The 23,629-nt window shown below is 43.3% G+C and overlaps 1 protein-coding gene across 3 annotated transcripts in view; it reads left to right on the top strand.

Annotated features, from left to right (window-relative positions):
- Window positions 1-394: 394 nt before the first annotated feature.
- Window positions 395-23,629, top strand: part of LOC147600873 (SWI/SNF-related matrix-associated actin-dependent regulator of chromatin subfamily A containing DEAD/H box 1-like) — a 36,646-nt gene continuing 13,411 nt past the window's right edge. Inside the window, exons 1-9 of one of the 3 annotated variants that reach the window (XM_086746278.1) lie at window positions 395-588; window positions 879-1,112; window positions 5,172-5,346; window positions 7,870-8,029; window positions 9,817-9,880; window positions 13,241-13,329; window positions 15,369-15,458; window positions 16,135-16,219; window positions 17,697-18,157. In XM_086746278.1, coding sequence (XP_086602404.1) covers window positions 911-1,112; window positions 5,172-5,346; window positions 7,870-8,029; window positions 9,817-9,880; window positions 13,241-13,329; window positions 15,369-15,458; window positions 16,135-16,219; window positions 17,697-18,157 — 1,326 coding nt within the window. In that variant the 5' untranslated portion in view covers window positions 395-588; window positions 879-910. Of the gene's footprint in view, window positions 589-878; window positions 1,113-5,171; window positions 5,347-7,869; window positions 8,030-9,816; window positions 9,881-13,240; window positions 13,330-15,368; window positions 15,459-16,134; window positions 16,226-17,696; window positions 18,158-18,472; window positions 18,814-23,629 lie in introns of those variants that run through there. The other 2 variants (XM_086746277.1, XM_086746279.1) reach the window with 2 other exon arrangements.

Here is a 23,629-nt window from a genome sequence, read left to right as displayed (position 1 = left end):
GCTACGTGAGGCGCGGCGAAAGCCAAGCCCCCGGAGGAACGGCTAGCCCCGCCGCCGCCCCGCCTGCCCAAAGCCCGCGACAGCCGCACAGGCGGGAGCGGAACCTCCATGGACCCGGAAACCCGAGGGGACACTCAGGACCCGCGGCCACCACACGGGAACCCCCTCAAGCCGCCGCCGCGACCGCACTCCTACAATGCCACACGCGGAGACCAACCGCCGCTGCGCGCGCGGAGAGGGACAGAAGGAAGCAGCCCGCAGCGTTCTCGAGCGAAAAGGCGGGAAGGCGCAAGCGCCCTCGTGCCCCATCCGGGCAAGGTGATTCGTGGGGCGGTGATGACATCATAAGCAGGCGCCAGTGCCTCCGCGCGACGGTTTGGAAGGGAGCGGACGGTTGCAGCGGCTATCGGCGTGCTGTACTCCCGGCGAGTGTCCTCCGCCCGGGCCGCCCCTGTCGCCCTCCCCGTGGCGGTGGCGGCGGCGGCCACGGCCAGGTGCCTCGGGGCCCGGCCGGCGTCGCTGCCGCTCCCTCCCCTGGCCGCCCGCCACCCCCCGCGCCCCGCCGGTGTCGGCCCCGGTGGGCGGCAGGTGCGTGCGGGGCTCGTCGCCGGGCTGCGGGGGGTGCCGGCCGCCGTGGCGGGGAGGAGGGACCGCGGGAGCGGGAGGGAGGCGGGGGGCGGGGCGGGCAGGTTCCTCCGCGCTGATTGACAGAGAACCCCGCGTCGCGTTGCCATGGGAACGGGGATGCGCGGTCGGGAACGCCCGCTCAGTGGTGCCATCCGGCCGCTCCCCCAGCCGCCGGTCACTTCGGGGGCGTGTTTCTGCGCTGTGCCTGACCCCCTCGGCCGCCCCTTTCCTCTTCCTGCCCTTTCCCACAGCAACCTGCAGCCGGGCGCGACAGGCGAGGAACATGAGTCAGTACAACCTGGACCGTTTTCGGTTCGAGAAGAAGAGAAAAATCACAGGGTCGGAAGCCGGGTCCCCTTCGGCAGCCCAGGTGCCGGCAGCAAACCCTGAAGCAGCGGACAGTGCTGCTGCCGGCGACGGGGACGGAGCTGCGGGTGACAGCAACAAGCCAGCCCCGCCAGCCCCGCGTGTGACAGAGGCAACTGGTGAGTCAGGTCTTTGCCTCTCGGGTAACAGCAGCGTCAGTACTTCAGCTGTCGAACAAGTAGCTGCTGTCTTTTGGGTTGGGTTTGGGGGGGTTGCTTTGTTTGTTTGCTTTTCAATATTTCACAGCAATTTCCACAAAAGCATCCTTATTTGTCATGGTGCTCGCTCTGATTGAACATGTGTGTTTATGGTCAAGTCGGAAAACTCCTGATAACCAAAGATGAAATTCTTATTTTCTCAGTAATTTTTACTTCTTTTTTTTTAAGTAAACAAGCTACAGCTTGAACATTTAAAGTGTGTTAAGCTTTCCTATTGATATACTATTTTAACTGATACTATACACTAATACAGGAAAAAAACCCAACATTTGTTGTCTGATAAATGCAGCGCTACACAGACTTCACCTTTTCACCAGAGTCCTAGGCCAATGCCTAGGAATATCACAGGCAGCTTCCACCTCTGTGGAATATCACAGATAAAACTGGAAAGGGGTTGGGCCCAGTTTTGTAAAGGGCTGAGAAGCCTGCTACTGGTGCTCGCGAGCTGACTGTGGTAATAGTTTTGCAGCACTGTTTGTCCCCTTTTCTGGCAGTGGCTTGTGGTTTTCATGGAGATGTGAAAAACTTGCCTGTGTAGTAATGTATTGGTTTGTTTGGCTCATACACTGGAGATGTGCTGCTCCTGTTTGGATTCACCAGTTCTCACTGGCTGCCAACTGCATAATCCCATTCACCCAACAGAAAACTGTTCCTGAAGGAATAAGAATGGAAGATCAAAAATTATTTCTGGCTCATTATTTTATATGTTTCGGATGCTCCATACGAATTGTGATACTGGTGTCAAGATACAAGTGTTGGTGGAGAGACCAGGGAGACTTTGAGCATTTACTCAGTAATGGAGCAACAGTATCAGCTGTTGGTGTTGAAGTACCTTGGTTTTGCATACAGCTTTCCCTTGGTGGAAGGCCGTTTATCCTAGTACCTTGTCTGTGTGCTAACAGAGATCCTTTTCTAGATGAGGAGGAGTTCCTTCTTTAAAGATGAGCCAAATTAGTATTACAGTAGATTGATGTTTACCATTCCATGAGTTTTGGTGTTGTGCAGGTTGACTGTTTTCAGTTGACTGGAATGCTCTCATGTTTGCATTAGTAAATATCACTCAGTGCTTTCTGCTTAAAAAAATATTAAAAAAACCCTCTGAATCTTGGCTTGAGAGTTGCCACTCTGGTGTTAAGTACCCTGTCCGCTAGCAGAGAGGGTGTTTTGGTGGCAGGCAGAACTTAACACAAGAAGCAAGCAGCTGTTAGGTGTGGCTTCTGCATGTGTGTGCTTTGTAATGGGTTGCATGAAAAAAACCTGGTGCTCTGTTCCAAAGTGCGCTTCCTCAGGTGTCACCTTCCTGTTTGTGATAAGTCACGGCGTTGTGCAGTGTACGGGTTGCTGAATGCAGGTGCCCTTCTTGGGCGGTGAACATAGATGTGAAGTAATGGATGGTGCTGTTTGTTTTGTGGCTTGATTTGTCTTTATGATTTATTTTTTAAAAAATATCATTATCTATTGAATGTGTACAGAAGATGGAGCAGTTTGGTGAGTTTTTTCACTTATTTGCACATCTTTGTTATGTAACCCTCTGTAGTAACTTGACTCGGCAAGTTTCTGTGTTGGTGAACAGAGGCAGAAGAAACTGCCTTTATTTCCAACCGAAATTACACTTCCAGAATTAGCAGCTGAGAAAGCACCACCGGTGTCTGGATAATAGGCACGTGAGTTCTAAGGAAGGATTTACGCGCTAGAGGGGAGAGGATGCCCACGGTGCCCTATTTGCATGATGAGGATTTAAAATCCTTTTGTACGAGGAGTGACACTGACAGTTGTATCAGTAAAACTCAGCTCTCCTGGGAGTTTTGTAGCTGACTCTCCCGCACCTTCCCCGTGCCGTTGTTTTGGTCTGTTTCCTTATTCATGGTTCAGAGCTCTTTGATGGAGGAAATGAGTGTGGAGGGTTTTTTTTCACCCATCTGCCACACCAGTTTGGAGTATGTTACTGTCTGTCATCCTTCACTGAGGCTCTTAAGAAACCACAGCCATTATTTCTCTAATTTTGAGGTCGCTTCTACCTGTTCTTTCTTGCTTTGTGTTCCCACCTGTCTTCTCACAATGTAAATCAGATGCTGTCAATAGTGGGGAGTTCCTGCTTCTTCAAGACGAGCCACATAGGTGGTCTTTGTTGCGTCATGTCATGGGGCAAAAGGCTTGTCTTCACGCAGAGGCTGAGTGGCGGGTGGGGGAGCCCTGAATAACCCAACCAGAGGAATGGCCCCTGCCCTGGCTTCTCCCGGGGCTGTCCAGGAGGGCTGGCATGAGCTGGGGGTGATGCCGGTCGCCGTGAGTCAGCAGCAAGGCTGTTAGGAGCACCGTTGAGACTGAAGGGTGTTGCTGCCTTTGGGGGCATGAGACTTATAATGAGATGCAAGTAAGAGCTTTTTAGGTTCGTACAAAACTTGCTATGGGATGTTTAAAGGAAGAAAGTGAAGGTGGGGAAGGATCAGAGTGATCTGAAGTGGATCAAGTGTGGGGAAAGTAGAGGGATAAGGGCGTAAGAGGGCTCGGTTACACGTAGACAGGTCAGTATACTTGTCTGGCCGTGCCCTGTTTGTGATCACCGTAGTCAGTCCTGCCTTCTCGTTCAAATCCTCTTCTAGATACTTTGCTGGCTGAGGGGACATCAGTTCTGTCTGCACGGGGGTCTAAGTGCCAGCAGCTGGAGTGAGGACCAGGGGTCGCACGGGCCCATGTGTCCAGGCTGCCAGCAGCTGGAGGGACCTCAGGGAGTGGAAAATCGAGCGACAGCCAGCGTGGGCCGCAGAGGCCTGCGTGTCTGTGGTGGCTGCCCCTGCGGAGGGTGTGGGCGTACCGAGTCGCCCACTTGTGCGTGGGGCAGCCTAAGATGCGAGGGCTCCGTGCCAGGCACCGGGTAGAGGGTGGGGAGATCCACGGCGTGTGTGTCTGCCAGCCTGTGTCAAGGGGATCTGCGCCCACAACGGGAGTGGGGTGTGGGCCCTGCGGGCCTCTGTGCTCTGGTGCCAGCAAGTGAGGAGACAGGCTCCATCCTGGGTGGGCTGGGTGTCCAAGGCCAGCGACTGGAGGGGTCCCGTTGTGTGTGTTTGCTGCTGGCAGACCTTTGTCCTGATCAGGCCAGGAGGCGAGCGCGAGGCAGCCGTTGTTTCTGTGCCCCTGGTTCTGGAGCAGAGAAGTGAGCGTTAGGCTCACTCCCATCCCTTCAACCAGGGTTAAGCTCCATTTTCCAGTTTGTTTCTTCCTGTTCAGTAGTGCGCTGTGTAGCACTTGGTACCATATTTTTTTAGTTTCTTCAGTACCTTTCCCCTTCACAGCCAGTATCACCTGGTAGTTTCCCATGTCAGCAAATTCCTTGTACTTTCAGAATGTATCTTTGTTGCCATCAAATCCTGCCACAGTGAGTTATTTTACATTTATTTTCTGCAAGATTACTTTCATACAGAAAATGCTCTCTGCAGCTGTCATGTTCTCTGCTCCATGCGTTGTTCTTCCTCTCTTGAGTCACGTGCCTCCGGGGTCCATAATTGGTCTGGTCTTAAAATTACTGGTCTTACCAACTATTCTTTCTTTGCAGCACTGGCTATAAAAATCGTAAAGTGCTAGAAAGGATTGAAGTGTTGAATGTGTGAGACTGCTGCGCTAGCTCAGGCTACGTACCTGGCTCATAACTTTCACAAAACGCCTTGAGTGCTCTTCTTCTGTTATGTAGTGGGCCCATTTGGCAAGTGTCATTGAAAGTAGTATACTTTGTGATTTAAAAATTATTTGTTCGATGTGAGAGGGCTGAGGATATTTTGCCACCTAAGTTACCACTTTAAGGACTACAGGAGTTTTCCATGCGTAAGGATGTGAGTTCTGTTTAAATGGTTGCTGTGTGTAAGGAAGGAATCATAGCTATCTGATGCTCTTAAGTACGGATAAAGACTTGAAGGCCTAAGTCATTGTCTCCTATCTTTTCTCCTATTGAAATGGCTTCCACAGGGTGCTCCAACATCCCAGAAGCTCCTGAAGCTGAGAGGGCAAAGAAAGAATCTTCTTCCAAGTATCAAAAACGTGTACGATTCCTAGATGTGTCTTCAGACAGTGAAGATGAACCACCAAGAAACATCAGTCCTGGGAGGAAGATCAATTCTCCAAGGAGAGCAGTAGTTGTAATGTATGCTTCAAGCCAGTTTTCTATAATGTTTGTGCAACCTGATGTGATGTTCTAAATTGAGATCCTGAATTGAAAATCAAACACTAGGTTCTGGTTGAGTGGTTTGTGATTTACCTGCCCCTAACTAAACTTTACTGGGTTTCCAGGTAGGAAGAATCCAGCTCTTAAGCCGTTTTCTCAGAGAAGACACGTAGGAGGGAGGAGTTCTGTGATCCTGAATGATATGTGTGTTGTTCATTTTACGTTTGTGCATTTGCCCCTCTGAAAGCTTAACCAGAATATGTTTGCTGTATTAGTTTTAAAATCAATCAGAGTTGATTTTAGCTTGTTTCCTTTTTTTATGAAACCGTACTGGACAGGAAAGCAAGTAGAGCTTCAGTGCGTAGTATAAGAGTTCCCAAGCTGAAGTAAAGTATTAGTTGCATGCTGTGTTTGCTGTGCGTAGTGAAAACTTTTTTTTAGTGACTTGGAGATTTCCATTTTTGAGTAAGCTGGGAGAGAAGAGAATAGTGTGCAAGAGTCACTTGTGTGGGTGCTAAAAAGGCAGCACTGAGAGCGCAGGAGAGACAAGATGTAGGGAGACATCTTGCGCAACCAATTCATAGAATCATAGAAGGGTTTGGGTTGGAAGGGACCTTTAAAGGTCATCTAGTCCAACCCCCCTGCAAGGCGGGGCAGGGGACATCTCCCGCTAGATCCGGTTGCACAGAGCCCCGTCCAACCTGATTTTGAGTGTCTCCAGGGATGGGGCATCCACCCCACCAGCTGGAATGGTTTAAAGAAACCCCTGCTATTTATTACCTACTAGTTACATGTCTGCGTGAGCAAAATGTGGTAATTGTTTATGCCCCTTAAATGTTCTTGTGTTAGGCAAAACGGGATGGTTTAACCTGCTTTCCTGATAATCTGGCTAAACTGCATAAAACTTTTATGGGAATAGCAACCTTAACAGGCGTAGTCTTCTGTCAGATTTTCAGTCCTTACACAGAGCATGGAGTTACTGGAGCTTGTCAGCAGAAATGAAATAATGCTTCTCCCTGCTGCTGTTATCTGAAATTCTTGGTTTTTTGTTTGTTTGTTTGTTTTTTAATGCACCTTCCCTGAAGTTTCAACTTAAGGCAGATACTTGGTAAGGAAAAAAAAAATCTGAAAAATCAGTAGTAGCAAGCTGGTTGCATGTACCGGATTGGCTTGTGTGCAGTGCTGTGTAAACGTAGTTACACTGCTGCTGGGGTCAACCCAACTTGCAAGCAGTACCAGTGGTTTTGTACCGTGTGGAGCCGGTGCTAATAAGCCGTGCAGATCCAACTGGAACAGCCACATCTTGCTGTCTCTGTACTGTGTTCCGATTACCGGGAGTGAGAGAGGGAGAGCAAAGCGGCTCCAAGTGGGACTGATGAACATGAGTGACATCCTCTTGTACTCTTTGTTGTTCCTTTTTTTTCTTTTTTGAGGATTTTTTTTTCCTCTAAGAGGCACAACCAGAGAGTGCATGTGGCTGTGGGTGCCTTTTGAACAAGATAGGGAGAAAAGGATTATTGCATGAACAGTACTCTGAAAATAGTGTGTATCTTCTATGTAAGTGGTGTGTAACTACTTTTTTTCAGAATTGTATTTCAGTCTGCCTGTTCTAACTGCTAAAGAAAGATACAGTGACGAAAAACAGGTTTATTTTTAGTCTTTTACCTGTATCTGTGTAGAGACTCCTGCAGGTAAGCATGTCTGATGGTTAAGTCGCTGTGGAATGGGAAACTCCATGCAATTCAAATAATTTTCATTCAGGAAAGGAGGGGGGTTTTTTTTGTGTCTGTGGAGGGCAGTAGGATGGGTGACCTGTGCTTACGTTCAGTCTTGTCTGTGCAACTCAATATCGTGAAAAATATATAGCGTTGCTTTTCCTGCATGTTAGCTCCAATAATAAATCTTCCAGTAAATTCAGGACTTTGCTTTTTGTCAGGAAGATTCTTCCCATCTTTAGATGTTGAAGATGCTGCATAAGGATCTTTGAGCTCTCTTTCTTAGTGAGCTGAGAACTAGGGCAGAGAGCTGTTACTGCACCTGGAAAGTTTTTACCAAGAATTTCTAGGCATCTGTTTATCTGTTGGGCAAACAAATACTAGCAAGACTGTCTAAGACAAACTTGAGACAGTCTGATGTAATTCAGGCAGCTGAAGTGATGAAATGTATTAAGATGGTTGTTGCCAAACTGGCAAGTAACCTTTTTATAGCACAGTACGAGGCTAAGTCATGATATTCCCCTTGTCTGTTCCTCCTTTCTTCTTTCCTCTGCTAAGTTGAAATGTATTTAGTGCAAACAGAAGACTGTACTTAATCATATATGCTTTATTTGGTCCTGAATAAGAGGTATCCCTTTGGGTACGAGCTGATTTAGTGTTACTGAATGCAGCTAAACGTGTTTTGTGTGATCCTGTTAGTTTTGATTTACAGAAATGTTCTGGCAGAGTGAAACATTCATAAGTATAAGGCCTTTTAATTATTTTTCTCTTCTCATAAACATCCTAGCTCTGAAGAGTCTGATGATGAACGCCCCCAGCTGGCCCATGTAAATGGTGGGGATCGGGTGGGAGCTGTGAAGAGGGATGCAGAGGAAGATGTCAGCAATGCAAAGCTGCAAGCACTGAAGAATCTTTTCCCCAAGAAGAATGAAAAAGAAATAGCAGAGGTAATAATGCTCTGTTCTTTTGAATTATTTTTATGACTGTTTTGTAGGCAGTGTTCGTATGCCTCTATTAGTGGGAACAGCCTTAATTCTTATGAGCCAGAGGGTACATCAAAGTAATGCGTTTTAGGGGAACTGCAGCCATTTCTCCTGCCTTCCTTCCTGAAAAGCCTGTTTCCTTCCATTCCAACACTGCAGTCATAGGAGCCATACTCACAGCATGTAGCACTACTGAGGCAAAAAGAGAGTAGGTTGGAACTTATTGTAATTCATTCTGATTATGTTGTCATGTGAACCCGAGATAGTCTTGGCCATTGTCCAGTGTACAGCAGAATGTACAGTAACATTATGGTAACTGAGTGCAGGAAAGTATCTTCAGTACAGTAAAATAAATTTTTATCAAGGTTACTCGTCAGTGCTGACATGTATCTAGGTTTCCACTAGCTTTAGTTTTCAAAGCCCATGTGTTTAAATTAATCTGGTTAAGTTTCCTGGTTGCTGAAATGTCATTAAAGAAATACAGGAATTTTACTGTTGCTCCTTGCTGGGTGTTTTTTTTTTCCCCAGTGGATCAAACTTTATGTTTAGGCTTTCTGTTTTAGGAAGAAAGAAGGAGTTGCAAATAGGAGGTTTGGAACTTTTCTCCTGGATGTTGTAGTAAGATTAACATTGTAGATGTCCAGAATGTATAAAGTTTCAATTTTTGGCTATGTAGAATGTATTTAAACCAAAGAGTGATAACAGTTCATCGTAGCTTAGAAATGAGCTAGGAATGACACATCTTGTGTCTGGCTGCTATTCTGTGGCTTTAGGGGTGTTTTTAACTAGTCAGTGGTAGGTAGTGCTGATGGTATTTATTCTCAGGAGAGTGTAAGATAGCTTCTATATCAGCAGAACTTTGTAGTAGATAGACACTGTGCAAATTGTTGTCCAAAGCTACATATCCACAACGTTTTTGAGGGGAGATGGAGGAATATTAGACAAATGTATTATTCATTCATGAAGGGTCCTGACAACCCCTGCGCAACTGATGAAGGCTATTAAGGAAAAATCATGAGCTGTTTGAAAAGAAAATTGTGTGTTTGTAGCAAAATTGTAAGATACCATTCACAAACGTGGACAGATACTTGGGAATCAGGATTCGTCATAACTTAATTTTTTATGTTTTTTCATATTTGTAACCTTTAAGCCATTTGCTTCTCTTGCAGTTATCTCACTTGCAAAGAGCATTCTAAAAGTCAACATCCAAATCATTGGTACAAATGGTCTGGTTTGTGATTACATGTGGATAGGGAAAGAGTCCAGGACCACAAGGAAGTCTAGATAAGCCTGCAGGCCTGTTGTACGTTTCATGCATGTGCCTTCAGGAAATTGACTGATATGACGTAAGAGTAGACGTCATTTTATGACTTGAGATATTTTATGACTTAAGAAATTAGGTTGTTGGATGATCTGGTTTTGTGATAGTAACATTGAAAAGTTTTTGGAAAAAAGCTTTTAAGTACACTTGCACGGTGTGTTTGTGAAGTAGGAAGACAAGCGATCATGAATGAGATTGTATTAAAAATGTTTTTAGAGTATGTTTCTTAAAATGTTTCCAAATACAGCTCATGTGATCAGTCTAGCTAATTCAGTACCTATTAATTTTCATTTTGGATTTTATAACACATGTATTTTGCAAGTGTTTTTTAAAGTGCATTTCAGTCACGCTGATCTATCATTGTCATGCTCTGTTCAACTGAATTATATTTCACTGCCTTGCAGTTGACTTTTTTTTTTTCTTTTTGCAGTTGTTCAAATCAGCACGTGCAGTGGATAGAGCAGTAGCTCCTCATTTGGAATCCAAGGAGAAAGGTATTTTTAAGAAAAAAGAAAGGAAAAAAAAAAGAAACAAAGCCCACAACCAAAAAACCAAACCTCACACTTGAGAAACTGTAGCTAGTTCAGTGAAGTAAACTTGGTCAGGAGGTATTTAAAAAGTGATGAAGCATATGCTCAAAGTTACACTGTTATTTCTTCATTGTAATACCACCAAACTGAAATGACAAGTTTTGCAAGGGGAAAGATGAAAAAAGGATGCAGAACATAAATTAAAAAAAAAAACCGAACAGAAAAAAAGAATTTGTTCTGTGAAGCTCAGGATTGCTTTACATGTGGGTCCTTAAGTGACTTCTGTTCTTGCTGGTTCCGTCTTTGCCCAGAAGTTGAGGCAAATAGTAATGGGTTAGCAATAGTAATTCTAAGTAGGTGAGAAGTCTGGTGGTATGGAAAAAATATACAGGAGTGTGTAGCCACTCAACTATTGTTTGTGTCAAGGCCTATCACAATTTTCTCTTCAGGTTGACTTCAAGTCTTGCTTACAATTCTGAATAGGAACTGTTAGTCTAAACATTATACAAATCCCCAAACATGTCCCAAGCCACGCATTTGAGCCCTTAGAGCTTATTTAGGTTTTTTTTTTTGTTCCGCATCACAATTTATGAGGTCTCATGCTGTTATCAAAAGAAACAACCAACCAAAAACAACCAAAAAACCCCAACATACAATGTGTGAGTGTGTAGAAAGTAGTAAGCATGTAAAAGGGTCGTCATTCTTGGGCTTTGGGTTTGTTTCTTAACATCGCCTAAGACCAGGTTTAAATCTCTTGTCTTAGATTCATCTTTTTGACTGATTTGTTGGGGTTGGTGTGGGAAGAGTGGAAGGTTGGTATGAATATTAACGTCCTCACAAAAAGCTCGGTTTCAGCAGTCTCCATCTGTTTGCAGTTCAGTTGTGCATGGTTTTCCTGAGAAATCTTCCTAGTTTGAAAAAAGCTATTTATGATTGCTCTTGATTATTTTAGTTGTTCTAAGTGGTTCATCTGTCTCTTTGTGCAGTATCCTATGGATTTGGAAGCAGGAAGCGTGTCTGGGAGGCTGAGGGAGAACCGTTTTGTTCCCTTTGTAATGTAGAAGATTATTTGCTAAATCGATTCCTCCTGTTTCATTTATCGCATTTTCATCTTCTGATTCAAAGATTTTTAACAATTACCAGAAAGCTTTATAACATTGGGCTACTTTTCATGAAGGGTTACTTTTCTGTTTTGTTTAGGTTTGGTTTGTTGTTGTTGGTTTTTTTACCCAACTAGACGAACATTTTGAAGTTATCCCTGTGTTCATGATCAGATTCTATAGATGGGAATTCTTGGATGCTGGCAGTAGAAAACTAAACCTGGCCTATTTTTGAGGGACAGTACTTCTGAGTGCTGCTGCTCCTATAAAACTCCTCACTGGAAGACTGTGATTACTTTTTGAGGGTTTTGATTAATACTAAACCAAATTAAGCTGATTTATATCCTTAAACTTTGTTGCCGTTCACAGCACTTGAACTAAAACACTTTGATTTCTGGTATGCAGGCTGTGCCTTTTGGCTGTTTTTGTGTTGATCTAAGAATGCTGTTTCACATCCTTTCGGTGTGAGCCCACAGAAAAATCTTGGCAGCAAAATTTTCACTAATCACAGCTGTTGTCTAAAATATTTAGTTAGGAGTAAGCATGCCTGAAAGTGATGGTATAAATCACCTCATGTTGGACACGTTTTAAAAACTGAGACATTACTGAACATCTGCTTATCTATGTCAGTTTATGATACGCTTTACTTGTGAAGCGTTGAGTGTGTCAGCGGTGAGGGAGAAGATACAGTTTTGTGAAGCATGGCTTTGCTAAAAAAAAGTGTGGCTGAGTCCTCCTCAAAATTTTCAGTATTTTAGAAATGACAAAGACTTGTGTTTATAGCTTGAATTGAGTAGTTGTCTACAGCTAAAACAAGAAGCATTGCAGATGAGTTACAGGTATGAAAATCAGATGTGAGACATTGAAAATATGTCTGTGAAAGAAAGATGTGAAGTTATAGTAATAGCTGCTGCTTGTGAGTTGTTTCTGAGGTTTTTTTTTCTGAACATCTCGAAAACCATGAAATCAGTGAGGGTGCTTCCGAGCTGAAGCCTCATGTAAGTGTGTCTGAAGTGCCCTGCTTTTTGAACAGGCAGAAATGACTGTTTCTTTGGTAATGGCTGGGGAAGGCACAGTAAGAGGAGGTTTTTGTAGTGGTAGTAGCAAGTAACAGTGGAAAGAATTACAGATGCCTCTCTCAGTTTTGAAACCCTGGAGCCCTGGAGTTCAATATTGTTTGAACAAGGTTCTTGGGCAGAAAGGTCAAGGTCTGAATGGTGAAGGCGAGCTGTCTCCCCTCCATGGGCACATTCGATGCTTTGAACTGTGCCTCTTGTATATATTTGTATCTATATGTAGAAATGCGTAGACTTTGAAAAAAATCTTGTCAGAGTTTTCTGGTACCTGTTGGCTGACCTTCATGTCAGGAAGAATTGCTGATGCTTTACTTTCCTGCCTTTGAGATGTTTTAATGATTTTTTTAAAAAATATTTATATGTGACATGTCTGTTGTCAGAGAGTGAAGAAGTCTAGTAGAAAACGTATTTCGAAGTATTTCCGCACAAACTTTGTGCAAAGATGTGGCTACCGAGTTTTCCACAGCCGGAACTATTTTGATCATCCCAGCGGCCTTTTGGATTGGAAAGCAAGTGTGCAAGACATTCAGAAAGCTCTGGCTCATATGAGCTATTCACAAGTCATACGATTATCCCTGATATTTAGTTATCACTGACTCAATATGCATAGTTTTGTTTCAGACATTTGGATTTAATGTTGAAAACTCTTTGGTGGTAACCTCTCTGATCTACACCTGAGCCAGAAACGAGTCACCAGCATTTCCAGATTGTCGGGGATGTACATATTCCAACTCACAACTGAGGTTCAGCTTTGATCGAATACCACCTTTCCAAATGCAGTCAGCTTGAATAAAAACAGACACATACACCTTTATGCAACTTGTGTGTAAAGGACTTGGCAATTGTTGGGTTTGGTTTCTTTTTTAAAAAAAGACATTTCAGTTGTTATATATGAGAGGTAATTGCTTGATTAATTGCCGAACTCCTGAAGTAAAACTTAGAGGTAAATAAACATGTACTTTCAAGCGGCTTCTTTGCTTGAAGTTCCAGTGTATCTGTGGACAATAATAGGAAACTGTTATGCAGACTGGTAAACATTCTTGTGCAGTTAGTAAGTAGCTACTATAGTGTTGGTTTGAGGGATGCTGCTGTTTTGGGTTGAACTTAATAAAAGTAATGCTTCTTTTCTGCCTCAATTCATTTTAAAGCTGCTTCTTGCAAAAGGAAACAAAAAGATTCTGCCACAGATTGCAAAACCACAAAGGAGCGCGTCTCAAAAAAGCCCAAAGTGGATTACGTAAGTACTGTTTTTCTTTCCTCTCTGTGCATTTTAATATAAGTGGAATTGCCTGACTCGGTCACTGGCAGTGGTATGACCTGACAGTGGTCGTGAACGTGGTGTGTTTTATCCGAAAATCCAAGGGAATTCAAATCTTGCCATCTGAATGTGGTTTTGCTACTTTCTTCTCCTTGGCAGTTCTGAATGGAATTACCTGCCTCGTTCCTTAGTGTTAGTTGAATGGCCTGGTAATGGCTTTCCTGGAAGTGGCTGACGGCCGGTAGCAGTATGTGAGGCGCTGGGTACCATTCAGTCCTTGTGAACATCAGTGGGAGTTACAGGCTATGGATCACCGTGCTTCATCAGGTCGTTGCTTGTGTTTCCTCAAATAGATGAAGTGCAACATCTGTTGCTACTGTTCTTCAGTGTTGCAGGAGTAATGTTGTTTACGTATTTATTTGAAACTAGGACTTAGGGAAATCTTTAAAAGGAATGAATGGATTACATTTAAAGGAATGATTGCTTTGACCTGTGCTAATAAATAGGAACTGTGTCATGATCCTGATGCACTCAGGTTGGTATTTGGCAGATCTTACACGCAGTCCTACAGTGCTGTCATGAGGCCAGCTGCCAGGCATCCCAGTAGACATCCTTGGAAACCACTTAGGGTAGAGAAAGGGAATTCTACAGTAAGTACCGGAGGCTGGATGGAGGATAGCAACTGCCTTTGTGTTGACGTGTAGCCAAATACTGTCCTCAGCCAGAACAAAATGAAGAACATGCAGAGTTTTCCATAAAAGCAGTAATATTACTTGGATATTGCTCTACTTCCTGGAGGAGAGCTGTGAATTTTGTGAAGGCAAGATTTGCTGGGGTTTGGGTTTGTTCCTCCTCACCAGAGCTCTGGGTTAGGTTACAAAGGAGACTTTGCTGAATTATTATCCAGACAGCCTAGCAAACAATGCTTCACTGGACCTGGTTGCATGCGGCAGTATGATTTCTGTGCTTAACAGTTCCATTACGCTTAAAAGGGGAAGGATTGGGATAAATAAAGCTGAAGCACAGGTTTTTGGAATTCGTACTAGAGAATCGTACTGAGAACACCTGCAGGGTTGATTTATTTTTTCTCGCTCTTGCTTCTCCCCTGGTTCCCAAGACTAGAGCATACTTTACCAGCTGTTGTATGTGCTGTGGCTGTGCTCTTAATGATACCACAGGCTCACTGAGGGAAGGAACGGTGTCCTCTGTTACTGGGAGTGCTTCTGGGTGATCTAGTTTGTGCTCTTCCAGCAAACAGCATAATTCAGCAAAGTCAATAGTGATCAAACCTATTGGCATCTCTGCTGGAGATAAGTAGATATGTAACCACTTTGATTCAAAGGTCTGTGAAGAAACGGGTGTCATTCTTTGTGGCAAATCCATAACAGCAGCTTGTGGCACGTAGAAGTTTTGGCACTCATTCCGAGGAAACCTCCCTTTTTGCAGGCTGATAGTAGTTGTCAGTGAAGCTATTGTTGAAGAAAACTTGTGCCAACTTTTGATGTGACTCCATGGTGCTGGGACACAGCGTTCTGTACCCCGAAATCTTTGTATAAACACACCGTTTGACATGTTTATAGACTCTGGTGGGTTAAATAGCGCATGCTTGGTAATCCAGCCTGACCCACTGACTGTGAACTCTGCCATCTTCTGCCTTAAATATCATCCAGAATCACTAGTAACCTTTTCTTTTAAAGAAATACAAACTAGATAGTTCTAAATTATTTATATTTTGCTATGTAACTTTGCACTGTGTATGCTTATGAAGGAAAGCATGCCAGTCTTCCATGACGGAAGACATTTTCTGTGTTTGTGAAAGTTTCGGTCTTATTCTGATCGTTGGCTATATATGTGGAATGACTTCTGCAACGTGGATTTGTCTTAAGTGTTTTATCATTTAGAGTAGCTGTTTAAGGATCAGCGATACTGATTAGACTTGATTTTTCAATTGTCTTTTTTCTATTTCTATGCTTGTAATTTACATTGAATCTAATAGATTTCTTTTTTTTTTAATGTAGCTGGATGAGTCAGAACCCCAAAGACAATGGCAGAGGCAAGAGATACTTGTGCAGAAGCTGCAAAATACGTTCCCTGGATTGGATAAGGAGGTGAGCTCTTGTCTCTTGATGGCACATCAGGTTTTCACTTCTTAAGAAAAGAAAAGAAAATTGTGGCTGTTGATAGTCCAAATGGAACAGCCTTTACTCCTGACAGCAGCAGTGCTCTTGGAAAGAGCCCAGGGTAGAAAGGTCTTCACTGTTGCTGCTTTTGGAATGTAGCTTGCCTGGAACTGAGGGCAGTTGGATGTAATCGGAACTATATGGAACTTCTCATCCTCCTTTTGTGGTCCCGTGACAAGCCTGGCATAGTCAAATTTGATGACCTATTGTAAAAATGCGTGAGGACATGACCCCTCCCTCTCTCTCACACTCTTCTCCCCTGGACGACTCTAGACAGACTGTGCGCTTTGTATTAGTGTAGTACCTGCCGATACTCAGCAACTAGACAGGACATGAAAATACTGCACTTTAAGTTGTTGGAAGCAAAGCTTGTTTATATGTGCTCTTACCCTTTCCAAAAGTGGAGTGCAGCTCCGCCTAAACTGAGTGTGTGAGGACAAACCGAAGGGTTTTCTCCTTTTGGTTTCCTTTATTTTGAATCATCTGATTTACAGGGGTTTTCTTTGCCTTGTGCAGTTAAAATTAAATATTAGTGCCTTCATGTTCTTATGCACAGAAATTTAGATTGTACTTATCCTACCACAAAATTTTTATCTTTTGCTAGGAACTGAGAGATGTACTTCAGGAACATAACTGGGTGTTTCATGAAGCACTGGAGGCCTTGAGAGTATTTGCAGAAGTTGATGAGGGTAAAGGTAAATTCATAATCCGCTTTATCCCAAGATAAAACAGGCAGACTTGTGACAGAAATCTTTTCTGATGTCCAGCAATGACAGTCCTGACAGCACTATGCCTAGAAACTTGCACCGATACTTGAAATCAGTATGATGGGGAGGATAAAAGAAGGAAACTCTATTTTTCTGGGTTTTTTAAGTGTCATGATTATTTTATCTCTTGCTCTGTAAGTAGAGATAAATATCTTTGCCTTGCTAATACAGATTTACATAAGGAGTTGTAATTACCTCTAGGTCTATCTTAAAATGTGTTTTGAAATGTGTCAAAGCTAACACCTGCTTCCCTCCTGGTTGTTTCAAAATAAGTTTTGTTTTTTGACTGGAGTAATTTGTAAATCAGTAATTGCCGATAACTACATGGATGACAAGTGCCATAGTCTATTTTATCCTTATTAAATATATTGTGGGAGAGAAAAATACTAGAAATAGGCCTTAATTTATGCAACCAATTTATAAATACCAGTGCCTTAAGTGTGTTAGGGAGCACGAACTGTGATTTTGGGTAAATCTGCGAGTTATAACTTAAATACTATTTAATGAGTTGATTACATTTCAGGGGGTTACAGAGCTGTCATGTTGTGCTGTATCAGCTATTTGAGTATTCTTGGGATAGGATAGTATTCTTAATTCTTTACAAGTGGAGAGAGCTATCAGTGTGCATGAGGTCGGGTTCTTGCTGCTGCCGCTGCTTCTGAGAAGGCAGACACTGGGGCTGGAGTCAATCAGCAGCAAGCCGGGTCTGGGCAGAAGACAAAGTGTTGTAAGTGCTTTCTTCCAAAGAAGGAAGGAAAACCCATACAAGTCACTTCTGAAAATGACTTGCTCACATTTCGTTAAGTAACCTCTATCTTGCTTTAAGACAGTAGGGTTATTTTGGTCAGAAATACGTCATTCTTTCAGTTTCTTTAACAAGTGCATGTTTTTGTCGTCCCACCTTTAATGCTGTACTGAGATGCATTAAAATGGAAAAAAAAAATTTTTTAAGTCATGAGAGTAGGCTTGTTTTGTGAAGTCAGCAGAATTAATGACTGCAGTTGAGTGGAATGGACCAGTTACCTCATCTCAGGAATACATCAGAGTTCTTAACTACCTGCTCTTACCTTGAGCTTCTGCAGCTCAGTCATGTTACAGAGCATTGATCACCTGTATTTTAAGATAACTCCTTAAAACCTTCTGCTATTTGAGCAGTATACAAATTAGCATTGCTCATCTTACACGGACAGTTGGTACTATTTATCTGTTTCAAAGAGACTTGCATGGTGTTTGTTCCTCTTTTCTTTTCTCTTAGTAACACCTGCTGTTGAGTTGTTATGTATTAAATACTAGAATTGTGTTTTCCATCTCTCTAGGTTTTGTCTTGGAAGAACAGTGGGTTTTAATTTGCCCTTAACTAGTGTGCATTGACTTGTTGCCTTCTATGTTGCATGCATAGGCATGGAATTTCCTGGCAAAAGTGAACCTTCTGACAGGACCAAAACATCCGCCAAGATCGGAAGTGACGAGAGTGAAGAGAAGCCGAAGCAGAAATCTTCTGGGGAAGAGCAGAACGGCTTTCAGAATGGAAGAGACGATAATGAAGAGAAGCCAAAGCAGAAATCTTCTGGGGAAGAGCAGAACGGCTTTCAGAAAAAGGACGAAGAGAAAAGGAGCACTTGGAGTACTCAAAGAGAAACAGAAGACTTGGAGAATGATTTAGGTTCCGAAGAGAGTGGTAGCTCTCTTGACAAGGACTACAGCAGCGGTGACGAAGAGATGGAGGATGGCTACAAAGTGAAAATCCTCAGATTCCTGCAGGACGCTTCCCCAGGCGAACTGACTTTGATTCCCCAGTGTTCTCAGAAGAAGGCTCAGAAGATAATAGCGCTCCGGCCCTTTAACAGCTGGGAGGCTCTGGTAGGTCTGCATTCTTCTCTTCCTGTCCCTTGCCTGCCTAGAGTCAAGGTGGCTTCAGCCTAGGGAGGCTTAGATGGGTGGCCTTAACCTGCTTAGGCTAAAATGCGACGTTCCTCCTAAGCCAATAGCGTTTCAAATAGTGTCATATGACCTGACTGTGAATGAATTGAGGGATGATATTCCTGGAAAGCTCAAGCTGATTGGCTGGCATTACTGTCACTCACTCTGTAGCCTGGAAAGTTGGTTGCTTTCCCTGCAGAAGAAGAAATTAGAGCTTTCACTTGGGAAGGGGGTGTTTGCTAACCTGTTCTGAGCTCTTGGAGCTGAAAACTCACGCAGGAGGCAAGAATGTGGCAGAACCTTTGCTGCAGACACTTGAACAGCAGCACCAGCAGCAGCAGCTTCCAGGGTGGCTCCATGACTGAAGGTGCCAGCATGGATGTTTTCAGTTGCATACAAGAAACGGTCGTCGTCTTTTGCGTGTGTGTGTATTTGTTCTTTTAATCTACTGCAGCTTAGTCTGTAGCGTGGTTTTGCTAGCTGAACAGTGCAGCCATCTTTTCAGTGGAGCGAGCTGCTGTGCTTCTGTTACTGAAAGGTAAAGCACCAGAAGGCTAAACCACAATCCACAACAGAAGGGAAAATGATATTTCTTGGTAAGTAGATGATCTGCTGTCACTGGGATGTTACTTTCAAATGTTTCCCGCGGTTGGTTTGTTGCCTTCACATTTCATGCAGTTTCAATGAACTGCGAGACATCAGACCTGGTAAGAGCGGTGTCCTGGAAAGAAATCTGAAGGGCATTGCAGCAGACTTTCTTGGTTTCGTTTATTAATGCTTTGGCTTTTAAAGCAATAACTGCGCATAGGCCCTCTTACAGAGTACTTTGGTATGTTTTTCCATCAGTGGGTGTTCTGAAACCTCCCCTGCTGATGTATGCAAGACCCGCTTGTGTTTTTTCAGAGCAGGATAGAACTTCTTCAATATGTGTAAAACAATTAACACTTCTTATTTGGTGTGCAAAATGTTTTACCACAAAACAGTAAGAGATACTAAACAGATTTTTAAGCAAAATGAAATGGTCTTTGTACGTTGTGTTGCAAGGCGGGGGGCGACAAGAGGAGGATGCCTGAAAAAAATACAAAGTGCAGGTATGCTGCAAAAGAAATTCGTTTTGCCCCAAGCCTTTGGCTTCTCACAGAACATCTGTCATACAGCTTTTCCTTTCTAAACTTGTTGGATTTTGCCTGAGCTTAATTCTTTGCGGAAATATTTGCTACAGGGCTGTTCTCATTTTCTCTGTGTAAAATATTCCACAGAAGAAAAGCTGCATGGGCCTGTTTGTGTTCAAAATTTGTCTTTCTTAAAGATTGCTGCTGTCAGCAGCCAGATGTTTATGTGGTATTGTGAATACTTGCCCGGAGTAGTAGTTTGCAGCAGTTTTTAGCAGATGTTTTGTATCAATGTGGGTTTATTTGTTTATAAAGATCCAGTAGCTCAGTGACCCAAGGTTTTTCCTATTCATTAATAAGAGTGGTAGAATAATGGAGAGAGCTGATTCAGTTTCAGCATTAAAGAAATTGGATTAGTTTTAAGGTCTCTTTTTTTGCTGAAATGGTATCTTTTGTAACACAGTGTAAAGCACTAGAAGTTGTTACCGCCTGTTCATTATTAGACTTGAGGAAGATGGAACGCTCTCAACCTGAGATTAAGACCAAAGCTTACTTCCTTGGAAATTGGACATCTTATTCCAGGAAACGTAAATTAAAATGGCTTTTTTTATTTTACGCAAGCTTTTTAAATTGGACTAAGAGTTTTTTTCTTCAGGTGGATTTAAACAAATTTCAAGCCTGTGAAGTTCTTAAGAACGCTTGAAAATACTTATTTTTCGGAGCAGGCATTTAAGACAGATGTTTAACTGGGTCTAATAACACTTAAAATATGTAGAAATAAAAATTTAACAACCATGGTTCTCAAACAAAGAAATGGAGAGAGCTGAAAACATCCTTGCTCGCAAACTGATCATACTGTAGATCAACTACATTTTCCAGGAGGGTAGTTTCATCCAGTCGTCGGTGTTGGAGATGGCTGGCTGGGAGTGCCTCCTTTGAAACACTTACTTTTGCATAAAGAGTGCTTGGCTATGTCCTTGAGGCTTTAGGTGCCTGTCTCCTCATTTGGAGAAGTGATGCTTCCCAGTGTGAGGACCTGTTGCCTCTCTCCAGAAGACACTGTGTGCGTAGGGAGAGCAGTAGGTAACAAAATGGATTGGGATGTGTGCTCTGAGAGAGCGCCTTTCTGAGTACTCCCCGTGTGCACAACTTTTCTGAGGGCAGAAAATTTGGAAGGGTGGTCACAGGTGCCTGTGCTGTAGAAGCAAGCTCAGGCGTGGAGCTGGGACAGAAGAGGAGATGTGATGCCCAACTGTGAGATGCCAGAGCAGAAGTTCCTGAGACGCAGCTCTCCCCTGCTGAGAACTGAGGATTATAACACAAGGAGAGCAGATGGGGATGCAGGGGTAGGCAAACTGAAGGGTGGTCAGCAGAAAGCAGGGCTGTGAGGGCTAGGAGGAGAGGGAGGGAGGAGCACCCAGAGCGTGGCTGGCTGCGGAGGGCAAGGTGAAGAAGACGAGGGTTCAGAGCGGACTGCAGGCTGGGGTGAAGAGGAAAGTTCACCTCCCTGTGTCTTGGTCTGATGTCACGTGTTAGGTAGTTTTTGTGCAGGGGCCAGTGTTCAGCCATGTTTTCCTTTCGCCGTGCAGGCCTGCTCTGTACCGGCTTCATGCTCTGCACCTCCTCGGGATAGACGTGTTAGTAAACCGACAGCTGTTAGAGATACATCCCCCTCATTTCCCTCATTTATGGTATTATTCTGCCACAAAATAAGCCATCTCTTTCCGTATTTAAAGGCTTTGTGTGAATTAAACGGTGTTGATTGTTATTTAAAATTACAAATTCTTAAGGAGTACACGCAAGTTAAACTGATGCAAAATGCTACATAGAGATTCTGACATAGTGTGTATTTAGCTTGTCACTTTTGGGGGAATGGGAGAACTGAGAACAGTCAAAGATGGACTGACTTGTCCATCATATTCTGTATACTGCAATAGTGTACGAGCTAGGAGATACAAACTCAAGGGTGGGTAGCTTCGGCTCTTTTATCCTCTCTCATTTTGTTTGGCTGCACATGTACAAACTGCTACACAACGCAAACTCCCAGGAAATCCAGAAGCCCCTTGCACCAAAGCAAACTGAAGGGAAGCGGCAAATGCATCAGGTTAGAAATGGGGGCTGCTTGAAGTGGAACTTGGGTTTGCTGATCAAGGTTGGGGCTGACTTTCACCCTTAAGCAGAAAAGCGAAATCCTAAATCACCTCCAAGCGGTGTAACGCAAGCCTGAGCAGAGCATGGCGGTTCTGCGCTGTGGGGCACTGCGGCAGCCTGCGACTCCAGTGAGCCTCCCTTCAAAGCCTGCTGTGGAAGCTCATGGGTTCACTTGTCTGTGATGGTCTCACATTTTTGGGCTTTGTTGGAAAAAAAGGAACCTGAGAGGATGTCGGAACCTCTAGGAAACCAAAGGCTACCCGAGGATCTGCTTTGTGTTCTGCAGGACAGGGTAACATCGTGTGTTTCGCATGTAAACCAGTGGCTAAAATTTGTCTTGTTGTAACTTGGAGATGAATGTTAACGTGCTGATGTGAAACAACACAGCTCCCGTTAGTAACAGATGGCTTCATTCTCCACACCTTAATCTATAGCTTACAGGATTTATATTCATGCCAACCAAAGCTTTAGGCATCAAAACAAACATTGAAATGTTTAATTGCCTATATTAAAAACCATGGTCTTTACCTGTCTTTTTATTTCTAAACAGAGGTGTCTATTTAGAAAACATCTTTGCAAGTGTTGACGTGTGTGCCTTAGCCTGATTTAACCTATGAGTGTTGGTAAACTTTCTGAGTTTTTTTTAAAGTAGAACAAAACCACAAACAAACCCAAACCCCCAAAACTGTAATGGCAGGCTGTCAGTAGAGGGCATCACTGGTTTTGTTTGTTTGTTTGTTTTGGGGTTTTTTTTTTTAATTTTTTCCCTTTCTTTCTTTTTTTTTTTTTTTTTCTTTTTTTTGGAGTCAAAGTTTAGCCTGCTTGTACACTTCAGCTTAACAGAGTTTGCTTTTACTCTGCAATGTGGCAATATTGATCAATTATTTAGCATGAAATAGCTGGATCATAAGAGCTCTGCTTTTAAAAGTAAGGGATTCTAGGAGAATATATGCTTGTGAAGTCTTGTGCTAAATTTTAACAGATGCCTGATTTAAAATTCAGAAGAATCTGTGTGGAAACCACTTCTGTTTTAACAAAAGAATGGCAAATCCAAAGGATCTTGTATTCTTCAATTCTTTAAACCCGTGAATAAAAAGGAAGATAGCTGTTCTTTACAGTGACATATTTTTATGCATAAATATGCATGAAAACAGGATAATTACCAATACGACCCCAGTTACTGCAGAAATAAGTTTACTAGGAGGTTTTACACTTTCAGCAGGTGGCCCTACATCAAATTCAGGAGAAGCTAATGGACCTAAAGGCCGTATTTTGACACAACTTGAGGCTTATTGGCTCTAAAATGGAGAATGTCCATGTTGTAGTGAAGATACAAAGTTTAGAGGAAGCAAATATAAAGTAACTAGTGTGGACTTGAGAAAGTAATGCTTCTCTGTCAAAATTAATAATGCTTTATAGTTTAAAAGGAAAAAAAGAGGAACATTTAAGTTTTAATTAAAGACACCGTGTCACGTGGTAGTTCTGTGGCTGGCACAGGGTTGTGAGAAGGAGGCTGGTGAGTAGCAGTTCTCACAACAACAAAGAGATCAAGAGCTCTGGGAGAAAGCGTGTTTTTCTGGTTGATGTAGGAAGGATTATGACATGGAGCTATTATTTCAGAAAAAATTATGCTAGATGAGATGCATCTTCTAGCAAGCATGAGTGAAGCAACCTCTGCTCTTAGTAGTAGACTCAGAGTACAAAGCAGCAGAGGAAGTTAGCCTTGGTCAAGGCGGGAAGGTGTTTTGAGGAGATGAGGAGGTGGTGGCGGAGCAGTTGCAGCACTTAAAGATCTTTTCTCAGCCAAGGTAGGAGAGGATACCCTATTGTGGGAAAGGGAGCCACGGCGATACTGCACGTGGGCTGTCCACGTGGCTCAGCTGCACGCTTTTGATTCAAACACTGGTGTGCTTCGTCTTTGTAAAGCAGGTGCTCTCCGGAGTGAGGGACAGGCCTTGTGTTAGTTTGTGTTTACATTGAGATTCTGATATCTTGAGTTATCCTCTGCCAGTTTGTTTGCTATGCTATTTAGAAAATGTACTTGTGTGTTTTATCTTGTTTGTCCCTCTGTAAGATGAGGATAATACTGACTTGAAAAGCGCAAATGCAAAAAAATGGAGAAACTGACTTGTGCTAAACCCTTGTCAGG

The sequence above is a fragment of the Chlamydotis macqueenii genome, chromosome 4 (assembly GCF_036417535.1).
Source record: "Chlamydotis macqueenii isolate bChlMac1 chromosome 4, bChlMac1.mat, whole genome shotgun sequence".
NCBI classification, from domain to species: domain Eukaryota; kingdom Metazoa; phylum Chordata; class Aves; order Otidiformes; family Otididae; genus Chlamydotis; species Chlamydotis macqueenii.
Note: the sequence above shows the minus strand (reverse complement) of the source record. Positions and strands in the feature narration are given on the sequence as shown.